The 18828-nt window shown below is 43.0% G+C and overlaps 1 protein-coding gene across 2 annotated transcripts in view; it reads right to left on the reverse strand.

The window, feature by feature from the left end:
* Nucleotides 1-14567: 14567 nt before the first annotated feature.
* The window catches only part of neil1 (nei-like DNA glycosylase 1), a 28534-nt gene continuing 24273 nt past the window's right edge, over nt 14568-18828 (reverse strand). For both annotated transcript variants that reach the window (XM_072281957.1, XM_072281958.1), the window contains exon 10: nt 14568-14951. In XM_072281957.1, the coding sequence (XP_072138058.1) occupies nt 14896-14951 (56 nt within the window). In that variant the 3' untranslated portion in view covers nt 14568-14895. The remainder of the gene's footprint in view (nt 14952-18828) is intronic.

Raw genomic sequence — 18828 nt, forward strand, 5'->3', positions numbered from 1 at the left:
CTGGACAGTGGTGCCATTTTGTCTGTTGCTCTCAGGTGAGTTGTCAAAATGGCCCCCTTCAGAACCATTGCAGCTGAAGTCTGTAGCCACAGCCACCTGTAGTAAGCAATGGTGTTTATTTATTTGACATTCCTGCACTGTGCTGCTGCCACAAAAAAGTTTCATGAATTATGTCAGTGACAATAAACCTGATTCTGAGCATTGAAATTCTTGAAAGTGTCACCACAGAATAGAAGAATACATTGGATGTTTTAAAGATGGATAAATCCCCAGGGTTGGATGGGATGTATCCCAGGGGCTAAGGGTGTCAAGGGAGGAGACTGCTGAGGCCCTGACAGAACTCTTTAAATCTTTGCTGACCGTAGGTAAATTAGTTGTCAGCTGACTGGCGTTCAGCAAATACTGAACCTTTTATTCTAATAGGTAAACAAAAATAAGCCAGGTATTTACAAGCCAGTGAGGCTCTCATCAACAGTAGGGAAGTTATTGAAAACAAATTCCTGAGGGACTGGGTTAATCCATACTTGGAAAGGTAGGGTTTAGTCAAATATCGATAGCATGGGTTTGTTAGTTAAAGATCCTGCTTGACCAATTTGACTGAACTTTTTGAAGAGGTGGTAAAATGTAAGGATGAGGCCAGAACTCGATGTGGTTTAGATGGCCTTCAGTAAGGCCTTTGACAAGGTCCCACATAGGAGACTAGTCCACAAAGTTAGAACCCATGGGATCTGAGATATGATGGCAAGTTAAGTCCAAAATTGGGTTGGTAATAGGAGAGTGAGGGTGATGGTAAAGGGAAGGCATTGCTTGGGATTGGAAGCCTGTGACTAATGGTGTTCCATGGGAATCAATACTGGGCCCTTATTATTTATGATATATATTAATACTTTGGATATGAACACAGGAAGTATGATAAGTAAGCTTGCAGATGACATGAATGTTGTTGGTATTAATAGCAAGGAGGATAGTCTTAGGAGAATATTGATCAATTGGCAAACTCAGCAGATGGAACTTAAGGTTAGTAAGATGAGGAGATCCTTGTGGGAGAACTAACTAGGAGAGAACACTTTTTTTGTATTGTGTTTTTCGCCCAATCTTTCTCACTTTTATTTTGTGTGCTGGGTTGGGGGATTTGGTGGTCCATGTACCTGTTCTGTTTTTGTTTTTTTTATGTGGGGAGGAGGGACTTGGGGGTTGGTGATCATGCTGCTGTTCTTTTCTTTCCCAGTTTCATGGCTATCTGAAGAAGAAGAATTTCAGAATTGTATTTTTTGATGATAAATGAACCTTTGAACCGTTGAAGGGTAAACACAAGAGAATACAGACACTGGAACACAGAAACTGAGGTTCTGCATGGGTGCAGGAAGCAGAACCAATGCAGTTGAAGCAGTATTGGAGAAGGATTTGGGGAATGGTGCCCAGCTAAGGTTGGAACCTAGACTGCCCCACGTTGCCAAATGAAAAAGCAGATATAACTGAGGCCCATGCAGGTATCTATGGCAACACCTTGATATGGAGGAAGATTTGTAGCTACATTGATGAATAAATATCTAATGAAGTTGATAAATTTGACCAATGAATGGGGGACCCTAGGAGGAATGTTTGGATAATACTAATGGAAGGGGGGAAGTAAGAGTGGGACTGCATCTCCTGTGATTGAATGGGAAAATGCCATAGTTGGTGGAGATGGCAGAGTGAATTAGAAGTCAAAAGGTGTGTGTGTGTGGTCTTCTCCTCACCAACCTATCACCCCACCCCCCCCACCCCCATGTCTGGTTGCCCTCCTTCTCTTTTCTCTATGGTCCACTGCTATCAGGTTCCTTCAGCTCCTTATCTCTTCTCCTTATCCATCCCCAGCTTCTCAGTGTCTTACTTTAAACCCCTACCCCTACCCCACCCACTCACCTGCCCTCTCACCTATCATCTGCCAGCCTATGCTCTTCTCCCTTCCTATTTTGGCTTCTTCCCCCTTTTCTAATCCTGATGAAGGATCTCAGCCTTAAACGTCAAATGTTTATTCCCCCCCCCATAGATGTTGCCTGATGTGCTGAGTTCCTCCAGCACTTAGTGTGTGTTGCCCAAGAATTCCAGCATCTGCAGAATCTCTAATATTTACATCATGCTTCTTTGACTATGTCACCTCCCTCCAGATGCACCCATAAGGTCACTTGACTAGAGAATTCATTCCCATAGCAACCCAGGCCTCACCCTATCACCAATATTTCCTCGCCCTTCCCAAACCTTCCCATCACCTTCTCCGTAACGTAAAACTTCCTCCATTTTTCTCTTTCCCGGTTCTGATTAAGTGAAACAATTATTCTGTTTCTCTCCACAGGTGCTGCCTGACCTGCTGATGTATTTCCAGCATTTTCTGTTCTTTATTTCAGATGTCCAGCATCTGCAATCTTTTTTAAATTTCAAGAACAATATCCTGTCCACAGCTGATTTTGTCCATCCTACTGTTGTCTAGCATCCCTTGTGCTGGACGATTGTAAATCATCTCTTTTATGACTGTGATCAAAGTCACTGGAGAGACATTGAAGCTGGTGAAGTTGTATTCAGCACAACAATCTGGCATCATTCTGAAGACACTCTCAATAGAGGCTCACAAACCCAGAGGTACATCACATGTTTATACCCTTAAGATCAAAGGTAACAGCAGGTGATTCAATACATATTCAATAGTTAAGATGACATCAGTTACTTCAATATTTTGGGATCATAAGTGGTTCCTTTGAGATGCATAGTAGATGTACATTGTGGCATGAGCCCTGCTGGCCTTGCACCTGTATTTATTAATTGTTATTTTATCTAGAGGTATTAAGCCCTTGTGCTTTTTGTATAATCTTGTCAAAGTTTATTTTGACTGGCATGGGTTTTCAGCCTATTGTGATTTAAAGCGGTCTCCCAATTAGCACTTACTGTGGGGTCCTTGTGTATGTTTTGAGAATGATTCGTCTCGGTATTGCCACCAAAGTTCAGTTGTAGTTCTGATGAATAAACTCGTTTTTCTGTCTCAACATGGGAGTTTGCTGTTCCTTCACACCTGGGTTTGGTTGTTTGTCAGCACCTTCGAAGCTCCAAACGCCTTTGGGAGAAACAAATTAACACAAATACTCAAACATATTGACAACAGAGCCAGACACCCAGCATTAATGTTGTCAGGGCTGTCTCTGAGTACACAAATACGATAAGTACACAAACTATTGATTGCCTATACCTGTAACCATGTTTGATATGCTAAGTCACAACATCCACCTGGTCCGCCAGCTTGCACTCAAGTCACCACGGTGCGAATAACTTAGCTATGTTGCCTAGTTTGAAGCAAGCCAATTAACAGAAACCCATTGTCTTAATATTTGGCTCTTACATGTGCAGTCTCTTAGTCTGTGGAGTAGCCTTTGCTTTTTAGTGCTTGCAATTTACAAAAAAAATCTGAATGATAATTGCAAGCTTCCTGAATTTATTTACATTTACAATAAGAATTGAAGCCTTGTTCTTGTTTGAATTATAAATAGGCATCTGTCAGTCTTGTGAGACCATGGATTTGCGCCTTGGAAGGTGTCCAGGGCGCAAACTAGGCAAGGTTGTATAGAAGACTGGCAGTTGTCCATACTGCAAGTCTCCCCTCTCCACGACACCGATGTTGTACAAGTGAAGGGCTGATACAGCTTGGCACCAGTGTCGCCGCAGAGCAATGTGTGGTTAAGTGCCTTGCTCAGGGACACAACATGCTGCCTCAGCTGAGGCTTGAACTAGCAACCTTCAGATCACTAGACTGACACCTTAACCACTTGGCCACACACCAACACTGTAGGGTCCTTGTGTATGTTGTTTGAATTAATTTCTGCTATATTCACATAACACCAGAATACTCCCTAACAGTCTCCACTTCTCTCTGTTGCGTTCAGTTCCAGTAGCCCCATTGTAGGAAGAATGGCAGGTGGGGGGCTTTGGTGAGGATTGAGAAGGGGTTTACTAAGATGCTGCTTGGATTAGGGAGCATGAGCTACAAGGAGAGGTTAGCCAAACTTTGGTTGTTTTTTTTTCTAGAGCGGCGAAGGCTGTGGGGAGACCTGACATAAGTTTTCTAACATTTATGACAGGTATAGATAGGCTAGACAGTCCAGATCTTTTTCCCCAGTGTAGAAATGTCTAATACTACAGAACTTGCATCAAACCTGAGAGGGTGAGAAGTTTAAGGGACATCTATAGGGCAAGGTAAGTAAATATGGTGACATATAGGTACTTTGATCTTTACTATTGTCACTTGTAACATGCAGCAATGAAACAATTCTGCTTGCATGCCATCCAGACAGAACAGTCCATACACAGAACATAGAATAGGTCCTTCAACTTCTGACATCTTGTCAAGTTGATTAAATTAATAATTAACCACTAAACTCATCCCCTCTGTGTAAAAAATGTCTATCTCCCTCCATTCTCTGAACATTCATATGCTTGTATAAGAGCTCCTTAAGGGCTTCCACCTCCACTCAAAGGCATTCCAGGCTCCCCACTGTCTTTGGGGGGGGGGGAAAACTTGCTCCACACATTTCATTTCAACTTAACCCTTCTCACAATAAATGCATGCCTTCTGGTATTAGACATTTCAACCCTGGGAAACAGATACCAGCTGTCTCCTCTGTGCCTCTTATAAATGTGCATAAGAACATTAAGGTATGTGAAAAGGAAAAATAAAGCAACATGCAGAATATTTTCCTACAGCAACTTCTGACAGTAGCTCTGGCGGTGCACTTTCATCCACATATTGCGTCAGTGCTGAGGCGTAACATATGGATTAAAGTCCTGTTGTTTTCTGCCATGTCAATTCAAATCAATTCGTTTCACGCATCATTTAATCTGACAGTGGTGGATGGGAGTTTTGTTATTTTCTTTGCTTTTTTTCAGTAAAGTTGATCTGTTTCTATGGTTATCATTTAATCGTAAACAGGTACGAAGCTGAAGCAAATGCAGTTCACAAGTTATCCGATCTGACAAGTGTGGAGCACTTGGAAATGCCCTACACCTGCTGTCCTGCCAAATTAGCACAAAAAACTGCAGATGTTCAAAAGCTGAAATAAAAACTGAAAAATGATGAATATACTCAACAGGTCAGGCAGCATCTGTGGAGAGAGCTAGGGAATTGGGCTTTCATTTGAGCTGGGAAAAGTGGTAAAATACTGGTTTTAAAGAAGGGGATAAGTGAAGTAGCCAAACCAACCAACACTTTCACCAACTGTTTTGGAAGTTTATTTCTGAATATCTAGATGTATAACTGTCCTCATTTCTTCCAAAGAACCTCTCAAACCCTACAAGTTACAAGGGCAATGAAAGTCTGGGAACACCAACAACTCCAAATGTCTGCCCAAGTCATATAGCAACTTATCTTGGTGTTCCATTATTGTCACAGAGTAAAATTCCCAATGGGAACACCTTCTACAGCAATCCATAGAGGTGGATCAGCAAAACTTCCACGAGGGCGATGGTGACAAGCAAGTTCTGCCCTTCCCTCTGATGTTTACATCCTACAAATACACCAGAGATTCATACAGGAACATAAGCACCCAAAGGGAATCTTGCTAGATTAATCAACCTTTCCTTGCCAGTCCTCCCTATATTCTCAATAGCTGCAAGATGTGAAAAGTCAAAAGCCTACAGACACTGCAAATTTTGGAATGAAAGTTCAAAGTTCAAAATAAATTTATTATCAAAGTACATATATTAGTCGTATACAACCCTGACATTCATTTTCTTATGGGTATACTCAAAAACATCTATAGAATAATAACTATAACAGAATCAATGAAAGACTGCCCAATTTGGGCTTTCAGCCAGAGTGCAGAAGACAACACATTGTGCAAGCACAGAAGAAAGAATGAAAAATAATAAATAAATAAGCAATAAATATTGAGATCATGAGATGAAGAGTCCTTTAAGTGAGTCCATTGGTTATGGGAACATTTCAACAATGGGGTGAGTGAAGCTGAGTGAAGTTATCCCCTTTGGTTCACGAGCCTGAGGGTTGAGGGTAGAAACTGATCCTGAACCTGGTGATGTGAGTCTGGAGGCTCCTGTACCTTCTTCCTGATGGTAGCAGCAAGAAGAGAGCATGCCTTGGGTAGTGGGAGTCCCTGACGATGGATGTTGCTTTCCTGCGACATAACTTCATGTAGATCTGCTCAATAGTTGCGACGGTTTTATCCGTGATGGATGAGCTGAATCCACAACCTACCATAGGATTATCTGTTCAAGGGCATTGGTGTTGCTATACAAGGCTGTGATGTAGCTGGTCAACATACTTTTCACTACACATCTATAGATGCTTGTCCAAGTTTTAGATGTCACGCTGAATCTTCACAAACTCCTGAGGATGTAGAGGCACTGTTGTGCTTTCTTTGTGATTGCACTAATGTCCTGGTCCCAGGACAAGTCCTCCAAGATAATAACAACAAGGAATTTAAAGTTACTGACTCTCTCCATCTCTCTCTGTTCCTCCGATGAGAAATGCCTCATGGACCTCTGGTTTCTTTCTCCTGGAAGTCAATGATCAGCTCCTTGGTCTTTCTGATCTTGAGGAAGAGGTTGTTGTTATGGCACCACTCAGTAAAAGGTGGTGAAAATACTCAGCAGGTCTGACAGCATCTGTGGAAGGAGAACCAGATTTAACTTTTGATGAAAAATCAGAACTGCTAAAGGTGTTGCTTTTTTTTAACTAGTTGGAGACAAGTTGTGAGAAATTTATTTTTTGGGTGCAGACTTTCGGCGATTAGTGTTTGCCAATCGTTTTTTTAGCCCAATGCCCCCCAAAGCACCTTCATACTTGCCAACTCCCCTCTTAGGCACAAATACTTCCCAGCGCCCCTATAGTATTAAAATAAGTCTACCATATGCTAACATAAGATAAATGATTCCACTTCAAATTTTTATTTGTCTTTAAACCTAGCTTACACAGTACCTGTTTAATGGCTTTGATATCAACGTGATCCTTGAGCTTGATGGTTTTTAGCAAGAGTTGAAATATCTAGTTCAAGTTATAACAGTAAAAGCCTTAAGTCCCCATGCATAACAATGTCCAAACGGATTCTGTTGTTTGTGAGTATATGGTTCACTGCCTCTTTCAACAAGGTAGTATGAAAATGCAATGAAGAACAGTTTGGCTCTGCTCCAAAGAACAGGAAGCTTTGTATGACACAATAACACATTCCACAAAAGCCAAAAAGCATTTTTACTTCATCATTCTGAATTTTGATCATTTCTTCTTGTAAGCTCTCTTCCTGTTCTTCCACCCTGCAAATAAATGGATTAATTACCCAATATGAAATTTCTAAACAGTTCAACTCCTCGAATTGATTCTGAAAATCCTTGTTCAGTGACTGCAGGTGTAAGCAATACTCTTGCAAATCACCATCTGTGAAAGATAGTGCCATACTTTCCATGCAGGAAAACTGTGAAAACATTCTTCGCCCTATGTTTTTGCTCATATACTTCCAATTTTCTGATAAAAGAGGACACTGCACATTTTGCCTAGATTAAATTGAGACTCTCAACCTATAGTTTCATATTTGAAATGTTCATTTCGTCATACAGATCAGCTAGGTATACCACATCTCCACAATGATGTTCAATCTTGTTTCTCAAGCTCTTGTCTACTTTGAGCAAATATTCAACAGTGTCAAGAAGATCAAAGAAACATTTTAAGCAGCATGAACTCATTCCATGCTGTTGGTTAAGGGGAAATGGTGGTCACCCTGGCTGCTATTTTATGCATCCCCAATAATGTTTGTTTGGTTTGTAAGGTCAGATGAGATTGCTGAGTTTCACAGGCGTTGAGATGCTGAGTGCTCACCACCTGCAGAGCTATGGTTCTTCCTGTGCTCCAGTGCCTCATCCCTTTTTTTTGGAAGTGCCTGCTCTACTAACAGTCGGTCAGGTCTCATTCCTCAAGTTAGGGTGCCACTTACCACCCCCTCCAAGAAACTTGCACACCCCCCCCCCCAACCAAATGACTTCTATTTCCCCTAATGCCCCCTTAGGACACGTAACCAGCCCCTTGGGAATCACTGGTCTAAACACACCAAATTTCTTTCATTTAATATGTACAGCTGGTGAGCAAGATTGAATTCAGCCAATCTTGGTGGGCTCACATCCAGTTTACAGATAGAATGTTACCCAATATTTTAAGCTTCTCCTAGTCCCTTCCACAAGTTTGCCCTGCATAGGAGTGAAGCTTTGACATTAAGGTATCCATGAAGTTTGATTTCAATATCCAGAATTTGCCTTCTCAAGTTTGCTCATCTGTTGAACTCAGCAGAGGGAAAACTGAGAGGTGTGAGATTCCTTTCTTCATAACTTGGCTATTGTAGAGCTTCTCTCAATTGTCACGCAGTAACATGGAATGTGAAGCCTTCCAAAGCCACACTTAAGGAAACCAGATTATTTCAGTGAAGCTTTGTAGGTTCCTGGTTATGCCTCGGGAAGATAGTTAATCCAGTATCTGACACTCCACAGAATACAGTCCATGTCTCTCCAAACTTTCCTTACAGCTAATACTTTATAATCTGAAACCACCTTTTACTGGGCATCTCTGCAAATGTGGCTCGTTTGCCCCCCACTGACAGTCACTGGGTTCCGAGGCGAGAGCCCACCTTTCTCCGACTTCGTATGTCTAAGGAGTATATGACTTTGGACCTGCCAAATCCATGGGGTTGAGATGTCTCGCCCACCTAGACCCTCGTTTGTGTCAGTGCTGTGTGATTTACTGTCCTGCAATAGCCAGTCAATGTGAAATAACAGATCACACACTGCATACAATTGTAAAGAAGTATATTTGTGAATGTTAACTAAACCAAAGAGTTAGTTAAGAAATGAAAAAAAAAACAAAATGGTCCATTATAATTAAACAGTCAAATTTGCATAGGTTGGAGCTCAAATTTTCCAAAAGCCATATTCACCAATCCTCGGCAGAACTCCGCACCTGGGCTCCATCGAATCATGTTTCCCCACCGGATCGATTTCTACTATCAGTTCTTTCCAGCATCTTCTCCCTTCATCTCCCACTGAAAAAGACACAGACCCACCACCTGTGCCAGTCACAAAACCGCTCTCCCAGCCTTCTCCAGAACCTTCTCCCCATTCCACTCTCCTGATCAGATGGCCCACATTCCTAAACATCCCTTATCTCAAACAGTAACCCAAACACTGCTTCTACAGAAAGACTATTACTTGAAATACCCTACAACGTTAGCAGTGAAACCTTTACCAGGGCATTACAAATCTAAGCAACATCCTGGTAAATATCTTTTGCACCTTTTCCAAAGCATCCACATCTTTTCTGTACTGTGGTGACCAAAAATGCACACAAAGAAGTTCAAAACAAAAACTTCATAAAGCAAAAACATGATTATCCAATATCACCATCCCAATCAATAAGGCATTATTGCCATACACTATCTGTACCAGCTTCCTCTCTTAAAATGCCACATTCAGCAAGCTATGGACATGGACTCCATTTGAAAAAGACCAAGTGCTCGATTACCTCCTCTGTCAATCGCTAGGCCTTATTTTTTTCCTGCATTTCCCTGCAAAGGCTAAAGTGAATTCAGTTCAAAGTCTAACTATTGGCTGTAAAGTCCTTAGGAATGCCAGGACAAAATGGGAATTTCTCCATTCCAAGATAATAAATGCTAGGAGTGTCCTGGGCCAAGTTAAGGATTATGTATTCCATGGAAAATCTTGCACTTATACAGCACCAGGGTGTCCACAAGATATTTCAGAGCTGATATATCACTTCAACATTGCTGTCAGGAAATAAGGCAAATCATGCGTCACCTTCTCCATACCCTCTTGGAAATCCACAGTCAAGTTCAAAGCCAAATTTATGAAATATGAAATATCTTGAAATATGAAATGTCTATTGTCATTGCATAGTACAATTTGTCATGCACCAATCCAGCGAAAATGAGTTTGCAACTCTCGTACTCAATGCTATAAAACAACAAATAAAATAAATAAACAATAAATAAAATCAAGTAACCAGCCAGTACAAGCAACGTCCAGCAATACAAAAGCACAACTCAGATGCATGACAGCCATAAAACCAGAATTAAAGTAGCAATATAACAAATTTATGGATGATGCATGATCAATTGGTTCAGAGCAATTATTGCTCTGGGGAAAAAAGCTATTTTTCAGTCTAGAAGTGCAGGCATAGAAAATTATATAACGTCTTATGCACAAGTAGATGCACAGGTGCAATGAACAACACTTGTATTTCAAAGATAAACTTTATTCATAATATAAAATATAGGGAAAAATATAAACAGTGCAAATTTTAACATTCCTTGTAAATATCTTTAATAGTGTAAACTTACTTTTAAAAACTATTGCCAATCATGTGGCCCCCTGGGTGATACACCATTTCAGTGATTGAGAGGCATCCTCACCCGACTCAGCTCCCCCTCATGTCCAGTAGAGGAAGAAGCCTAATTGTGGTCCTTCCCCAGACTGCTGCATTGTCTGCACTGAACTTCAGTGCATCCTGCAGCCAGTTGGCAGCAATCCCCAGCAGACGTCTCACTGAGCTGGACGGCCGTCAAGTTTCAGGTGGAACAAAGAACATCTTTCACTGAGTTGGTCGCCTTCCAGCAGCAGTTGATGTCTGTCTTGGTGTGTGTCTCCGGGAACAGCCTGCAAATCAGAAAGGTATCCCACTGCAGTTTGGGATGAACCTTTGCATGCTTCTGCCCACCCTCTTGGCAAAGTCACAAGGCCAAAGTTGAGTTTGATGTCATCTGCACAAGTCCATATCAGCACAGGAAAACTGACTTCCAGCAGCATCACAGGCATGTGGCATCATATAAGCAGCATTCACAAAAAAACTTAAATTAGACATAAATTATACAATTTTTGTAACAAAGAACACAATTGCAACAAAGAAGTACAAAATCTATTTCAGTGAAGTGTTGCTCAACTCCAGTGACTATGGTTGCGTCAGTTGGTTGAAGAGAATTTGCTGTTCAGAAAGCTGGTTGTACATGACTTCAGGCTTCTGTACCTCATCCTTATAACTTGCTGCATGATAACTTTCAGAATGTGTGTACAAGGACACGCAGAGCATTCTGATCACCAGCACTTTCCAGACACTCACCATTTTCTATTTTTTGATTCGGGGTGGATGACCTCACATTATTTTTTCACGTAATACTCATCTACTGTGTCTATTGTCCATTCACTTTGGCCCAATCTGCTTAACATCTTCTCGTGGGTATCAGTCTGGTGAACCTTCATTGTACTCCTCTGCATGTTTTAGCTTCATTTGGTATTGATTATTCTTCATCTTAGCTTCCATCTAAATGGAAACCTAGCTTCCATTTATCTCATTAAAATAGCTGAACAAATATTTTGCAGCCTCAATAAAGCTGTTGGGCTCAACCTGAAGCTATATTGTGTTAGACACAGATTCAGATCATTAACTCTGCAGCATGACGTATGTGGGCAGTGAAAGAACACGCAAGCACGAGGAAATCTGCAGATGCTGGAATTTCAAGAGTCTCGGCCCGAAATGTCGACAGTACCTCTTCCTATAGATGCTGCCTGGCCTGCTACGTTCACTAGCAATTTTTATGAATGAAAGAACACGAATGGTTGTGTACTTTGTATATACAGTAAACCCCTACATTCATCACCTACAATATAATGATGCACCACTTACTCAGGGCCCTCCACCTTCCAAGGGTTCACCCTCTTTAAAGACAGGCTAACGTCGGCCTCTAAGACGGAGATCACAGATCTCTGGGTGCAGCAGGGATCTTCACAGCTGTAGTTGTGTTCTCCCTTTCAAAGCGTGCATAGAAGGCATTGAGTTCATCTGCTAGTGAAGCATCACTGCCATTCATGCTATTGGGTTTTGCTTTGTAGGAAGTAATGTCTTGCAAACTGTACCAGAGTTGTCGTACATCTGATGTCACCTCCAACCTCATTGGAAATTATCCATTTGCCCTTGAAATAGCCCTCCGCAAGTCATACCTGGTTTCCTGGTACAGACCTGGGTTGCCAGCCTTGAACGCCACAGATCTAGCCTTCAGTAGAGGACATACCTCCTGGTTCATCCATGGCTTTTGGTTTGGGAATGTACAGCAAGTCTTTGTGGGCACATACTCATTCACACAGGTTTTAATGAGATCGGTAACAACTGCAGCATACTCATCCAGATTCGAAGATGAAGCCCTGAATAGGGTCCAGTCCACCAATTCAAAGCAGTCCTGTAAGTGTGCCTGTGCTTCCTTTGTCCATATCTTCTTGGTCCTCTCTACTGGTGCTGCAGCCTTCAGTCTCTGCCTATACTCAGAGAGTATAAGTACAGCCAGGTGATCAGACTTCCTGAAGTGAGAGCATGGAATAGTACGGTAGGCATTCCTGATGGTGGTATAACAATTTAGATACAAAGACAATTCTCTGTCCCAAGTATTCCATCATAAACTCCTGGAATGATACAACAGGGAAAGCCATTCCACCCACCCTGCTTCTGCTGTCTGCTCTTTCTTGGAGTCAGCAACTTCTTAGAACCTCTGAACCTAAGAGTTCTTCTGTTGTGTTACCATCGCTTATCATGGACTGCTTTTATCCCTGCTTTTACCAAGCTGGATGTGTAAAATTTCTTCTCTGAGATGTAGTGAATCTCTGGGAGTTCTCTCCACCCCACCCCTGCAATCCCTGAGGGTGATGGAAGGTGGAGAAAGATAGATAAACATTTGGAAGGTCGCAGAGTTGAGCCCATCATAAATCAGACACGATGGTATTGGATACTGAGGCTAGATGCAACCCTGATCTCAGGTTCTGTCTGTGTGGGCATTTGCACTTCCTCCCTGTGATCATGTGGCTTCCTTCCAATTTCCAAATTTATTCAGGTTGGTGGATCATTTGGCCATTGTAAATTGCCACTGGTGTGTAGGTGGGAGGTGGAATCTGAAAGGAGCTGAAGAGAATGTGGGGAGATTAAAAAAGGGAATAACACAGCACAGTGGAGGCAAACATCTTGGAGCCTTTTAGAATCAAACACTGCGGCAGGGGAAATGTCGATTGGCTTGAGGTCTGCTAATGATCCTGATGCAAAAATAGGACTTGTCAACATTGACAGAGTGGGCAGAAGGCCCTGTTCCTGTGCTGTACACTAGATGATGCCACGACTCGGTGTGCAGAACAATGTGCAACTTCTTCAGTCTTTTCAGCTCACTCACATCAGGCATTACCTGGCCAATGCACCTTCCCTCTTAAATGGCTATTTCACCCATTTAAGTTTTGTAGATTTTGCCTTTGGTTGGCTGTTCTGTAGTTGTACTCCCAGTCTGAGCTAGAGTTCACATCAGCCAGTGGAGACTAGGCATATGGCATGCTTAGTTGAGCCACTAAGTACAGGAGGTTTTTTTAGATTATGAGGACTCGCAGACCTCTTTTATTGTCATTTAGTAATGCATGCATTAAGAAATGATACAATGTTCCTCCGGTGTGATATCACAGAAACACAAGACAGACCAAGGCTGAAAAACTGACAAAAACCACGTAATTATAACATATAGTTACAACAGTGCAAGCAATACCGTAACTTGATGAAGAGCAGGCCATGGGCACGGTAAAAAAAAGTTCAACATCTCTCGAAAGTCCCATCGTCTCACGCAGACGGGAGAAGGAAGAAAACTCTCCCTGCCATGAGCTTCCAGCGCTGCAAACTTGCCGATGCAGCATCCTGGAAGCACCCGACCACAGTCCGACTCTCAGTCCGTCCAAAAACTTCGAGCCTCCAACCAGCCCTCCAACACCAAGCACCGAGCGCTTCGACCCCAGCCCCGGCCGCACACAACAGGAAGAGCCGAGGATTTGGGGCCTTCCCCTCCGGAGATTCTCGATCGCACAGTAGCAGAGGCAGCGTACCAGGCATTTCAGAAGTTTCTCCAGATGTTTCTCCGTGCTTCTCATGTCTGTCTCCATCAAATCAGAATTGTGCACGGCCCCTATTTCAAACATGATATCATTTCACCGGAGAGGCCGCGCGCACTGCGCTGTGCCGCCGTCTTCTCCTCCCGCCTTTCAGATGCCATTCAGAGTTCAGATGCCATTCTACAGTTCTATGTTGACGAGATTTGGAATATTGTTTATCCGTACTATGCAAAGGATGTGGGTAGGCTTTTGTAACTTCAGCCCAATGGAAGTGCGGGGGAGTAGAGAAAATGACTTGGGGGGAGGGATCTTTGATTATGTTGGCTGCTTTCCTGAGGTGGCAGGAAGTGTAGAGGGAGACAATGGAAGGGAGGCTGGTTTGTGTGATGGACTGGGCTGTGTTCACAACTCTCTGCATCTCTTGCAATCTTGGACAGAGCACCTGCTATACCAAGCCATGATGCATCCAGATAGGATGCTCTCTAGGTGCGGCTGTAAAAATTGGTAACAGTCATCTGAGTCAGGCAAACTTCCTTAGCTTTCTGCGGAACCGGAGGCAGTGGTGAGCTTTCGTGGTGGCATTTGGCAATTCACATGAAACACACAACAAATTCTCACATTAAAATGTCAGATAGCTTTTATTTCATTGCTAAAAATGATAGACCACATTTAAAAAGTAGAAAACATGTAAAAATAGTAAACTTGGATTTTCTTGTTACTCTGTACATTTTAAAAGACGATTTACAAGCTGCCAGGGAGATGAAGCCTCAGGAAGGGAGGGGCTGTAGTGGAGATTTAATCCAGTAGACCACAATAAGTGACAGAGGTCTTCAGCTGAGTGATACTACATCCTACCACTCCGTCTATCCTGATCCACTTCTTCCTTGCCCGCAGCTTAATAAATCCACTTTAATCCAAAAATCCTATTGGGCTTGTTTCCGAACATAAAACCTGCTCCCTTCACGATTTGTTCTTGGATTTCTTCGACCGAGTCTTTGGAGTTAAAGATTCTGCAACTTGAGAGAAAAGACCAAAGTTCAAAAATTCAAAGTAAATTTATTATCAAATCACATACATGTTGCTATATCCAACACTGAGGTTCATTTTCTTGCAGGCATTTACAGGAAAACACAACATAGAAACATACATAGAAAATAGGTGCAGGAGTAGGCCATTCGGCCCTTCGAGCCTGCACTGCCATTTATTATGATCATGGCTGATCATCCAAATCAGAACCCCGCCCCAGCCTTCCCTCCATACCCCCTGACCCCCGTAGCCACAAGGGCCATATCTAACTCCCTCTTAAATATAGTCAATGAACTGGCCTCAACTGTTACCTGTGGCAGAGAATTCCACAGATTCACCACTCTCTGTGTGAAGAAGGTTTTCCTAATCTCGGTCCTAAAAGGCTTCCCTCTATCCTCAAACTGTGGCCCCTCGTTCTGGACTTCCCCAACATCGGGAACAATCTTCCTACATCTAGCCTGTCCAATCCCTTTAGGATCTTATACGTTTCAATCAGATCCCCCCTCAATCTTCTAAATTCCAACGAGTACAAGCCCAGTTCATCCAGTCTTTCTTCATATGAAAGTCCTGTCATCCCAGGAATCAATCTGGGGAACCTTCTTTGTACTCCCTCTATGGCAAAGATGTCTTTCCTCAGATTAGGGGACCAAAACTGCACACAATACTCCAGGTGTGGTCTCACCAAGGCCTTGTACAACTGCAGTAGTACCTCCCTGCTCCTGTACTCGAATCCTCTCGCTATAAATGCCAACATACCATTCGCCTTTTTCACCGCCTGCTGTACCTGCATGCCCACTTTCAATGACTGGTGTATAATGACACCCAGGTCTCGTTGCACCTCCCCTTTTCCTAATCGGCCACCATTCAGATAATAATCTGTTTTCCTATTTTTGCCACCAAAGTGGATAACTTCACATTTATCCACATTAAATTACATCTGCCATGAATTTGCCCACTCACCCAGCCTATCCAAGTCACCCTGCATCCTCTTAGCATCCTCCTCACAGCTAACACTGCCACCCAGCTTCGTGTCATCCGCAAACTTGGAGATGCTGCATTTAATTTCCTCATCCAAGTCATTAATATATATTGTAAACAACTGAGGTCCCAGCACTGAGCCTTGCGGTACCCCACTAGTCACCGCCTGCCATTCTGAAAAGGTCCCGTTTATTCCCACTCTTTGCTTCCTGTTTGCTAACCAACTCTCCATCCACACCAATACCTTACCCGCAATACCGTGTGCTTTAAGTTTGCACACTAATCTCCTGTGTGGGACCTTGTCAAAAGCCTTCTGAAAATCCAAATATACCACATCCACTGGTTCTCCCCTATCCACTCTACTAGTTACATCCTCAAAAAATTCTATGAGATTCGTCAGACATGATTTTCCTTTCACAAATCCATGCTGACTTTGTCCGATCATTTCACCACTTTCCAAATGTGCTGTTATCACATCCTTGATAACTGACTCCAGCAGTTTCCCCACCACCGACGTTAGGCTAACCGGTCTATAATTCCCCGGTTTCTCTCTCCCTCCTTTTTTAAAAAGTGGAGTTACATTAGCCACCCTCCAATCCTCAGGAACTAGTCCAGAATCTAATGAGTTTTGAAAAATTATCACTAATGCATCCACTATTTCTTGGGCTACTTCCTTAAGCACCCTGGGATGCAGACCATCTGGCCCTGGGGATTTATCTGCCTTCAATCCCTTCGATTTACCTAACACCACTTCCCTACTAACATGTATTTCGCTCAGTTCCTCCATCTCACTGGACCCTCTGTCCCCTACTATTTCCGGAAGATTATTTATGTCCTCCTTAGTGAAGACAGAACCAAAGTAATTATTCAATTGGTCTGCCATGTCCTTGCTCCCCATAATCAACTCACCTGTTTCTGTCTGCAGGGGACCTACATTTGTCTTTACCAGTCTTTTCCTTTTCACATATCTATAAAAGCTTTTACAGTCCGTTTTTATGTTTCCTGCCAGTTTTCTCTCATAATCTTTTTTCCCCTTCCTAATTAAGCCCTTTGTCCTCCTCTGCTGAACTCTGAATTTCTCCCAGTCCTCAGGTGATCCACTTTCTCTGGCTAATTTGTATGCTTCTTCTTTGGAATTGATACTATCCCTAATTTCTCTTGTCAGCCACGGGTGCACTACCTTCCTTGATTTATTCTTTTGCCAAACTGGGAAGAACAATTGTTGTAGTTCATCCATGCAACCTTTAAATGCTTGCCATTGCATATCCACCGTCAATCCTTTAAGTGTCATTTGCCAGTCTATCTTAGCTAATTCACGTCTCATACCTTCAAAGTTACCCCTCTTTAAGTTCAGAACCTTTGTTTCTGAATTAACTATGTCACTCTCCATCTTAATGAAGAATTCCACCATATTATGGTCACTCTTACCCAAGGGGCCTCTCACGACAAAATCGCTAATTAACCCTTCCTCATTGCTCAAAACCCAGTCCAGAATAGCCTGCTCTCTAGTTGGTTCCTCGACATGTTGGTTCAAAAAACCATCCCGCATACATTCCAAGAAATCCTCTTCCTCAGCACCTTTACCAATTTGGTTCACCCAATCTACATGTAGATTGAAGTCACCCATTATAACTGCTGTTCCTTTATTGCACACATTTCTAATTTCCTGTTTAATACCATCTCCGACCTCACTACTACTGTTAGGTGGCCTGTACACAACTCCCACCAGCGTCTTCTGCCCCTTAGTGTTACGCAGCTCTACCCATATCGATTCCACATCTTCCTGGCTTATGTTCTTCCTTTCTATTGCGTTAATCTCTTCTTTAACCAGCAACGCCACCCCACCTCCCCTTCCTTCATGTCTATCCCTCCTGAATATTGAATATCCCTGAACGTTAAGCTCCCATCCCTGGTCACCCTGGAGCCATGTCTCTGTGATCCCAACTATATCATATTCATTAATAACAATGTGCACTTTCAATTCATCCACCTTATTACGAATGCTCCTTGCATTGACACACAAAGCCTTCAGGCGCTCTTTTACAACTCTCTTAGTCCTTTTACAATTATGCTGAAAAGTGGCCCTCTTTAATGCTTGCCCTGGATTTGTCGGCCTGCCACTTTTACTTTTCTCCATCGTACTTTTTGTTTCTACCCTCACTTTACACCCCTCTGTCTCTCTGCACTGGTTCCCATCCCCCTGTAGTGAACTAACCTCCTCACGCCTAGCCTCTTTAATTTGATTCCCACCCCCCAACCATTCTAGTTTAAAGTCAGCTCAGTAGACCCCGCTAATCTCCCTGCCAGGATATTGGTCCCCCTAGGATTCAGGTGCAACCCATCCTTTTTGTACAGGTCACGCCTGCGCCAAAAGAGGTCCCAATGATCCAAAAACTTGAATCCCTGCCCCCTGCTCCAATCCCTCAGCCATGCATTTATCCTCCACCTCATCGCATTCCTACTCTCACTGTCGCGTGGCACAGGCAGTAATCCCGAGATTACTACCTTTGCGGTCCTTTTTCTCAACTCCCTTCCTAGCTCCCTATATTCTCCTTTCAGGACCTCTTCCCTTTTCCTACCTATGTCATTGGTACCTATATGTACCACGACCTCTGGCTCCTCACCCTCCCACTTCAGGATATCTTGGACATGATCAGAAATATCCCGGACCCTGGCACCAGGGAGGCAAACTACCATCCGGGTCTAGACTGCGTCCACAGAATCGCCTATCTGACCCCCTTACTATCGAGTCCCCTATCACAACTGCCCTCCTCTTCCTTGCCCTACCCTTCTGAGCTACAGGGCCGGACTCTGTGTCGGAGGCACGGCCACTGTCGCTTTCCCCGGGTAAGCTGTCCCCCCCAACAGTACTCAAACAAGAGTACCTGT

The sequence above is a fragment of the Mobula birostris genome, chromosome 18, assembly GCF_030028105.1.
Source record: "Mobula birostris isolate sMobBir1 chromosome 18, sMobBir1.hap1, whole genome shotgun sequence".
Classification (NCBI taxonomy): Eukaryota; Metazoa; Chordata; class Chondrichthyes; order Myliobatiformes; family Myliobatidae; genus Mobula; species Mobula birostris.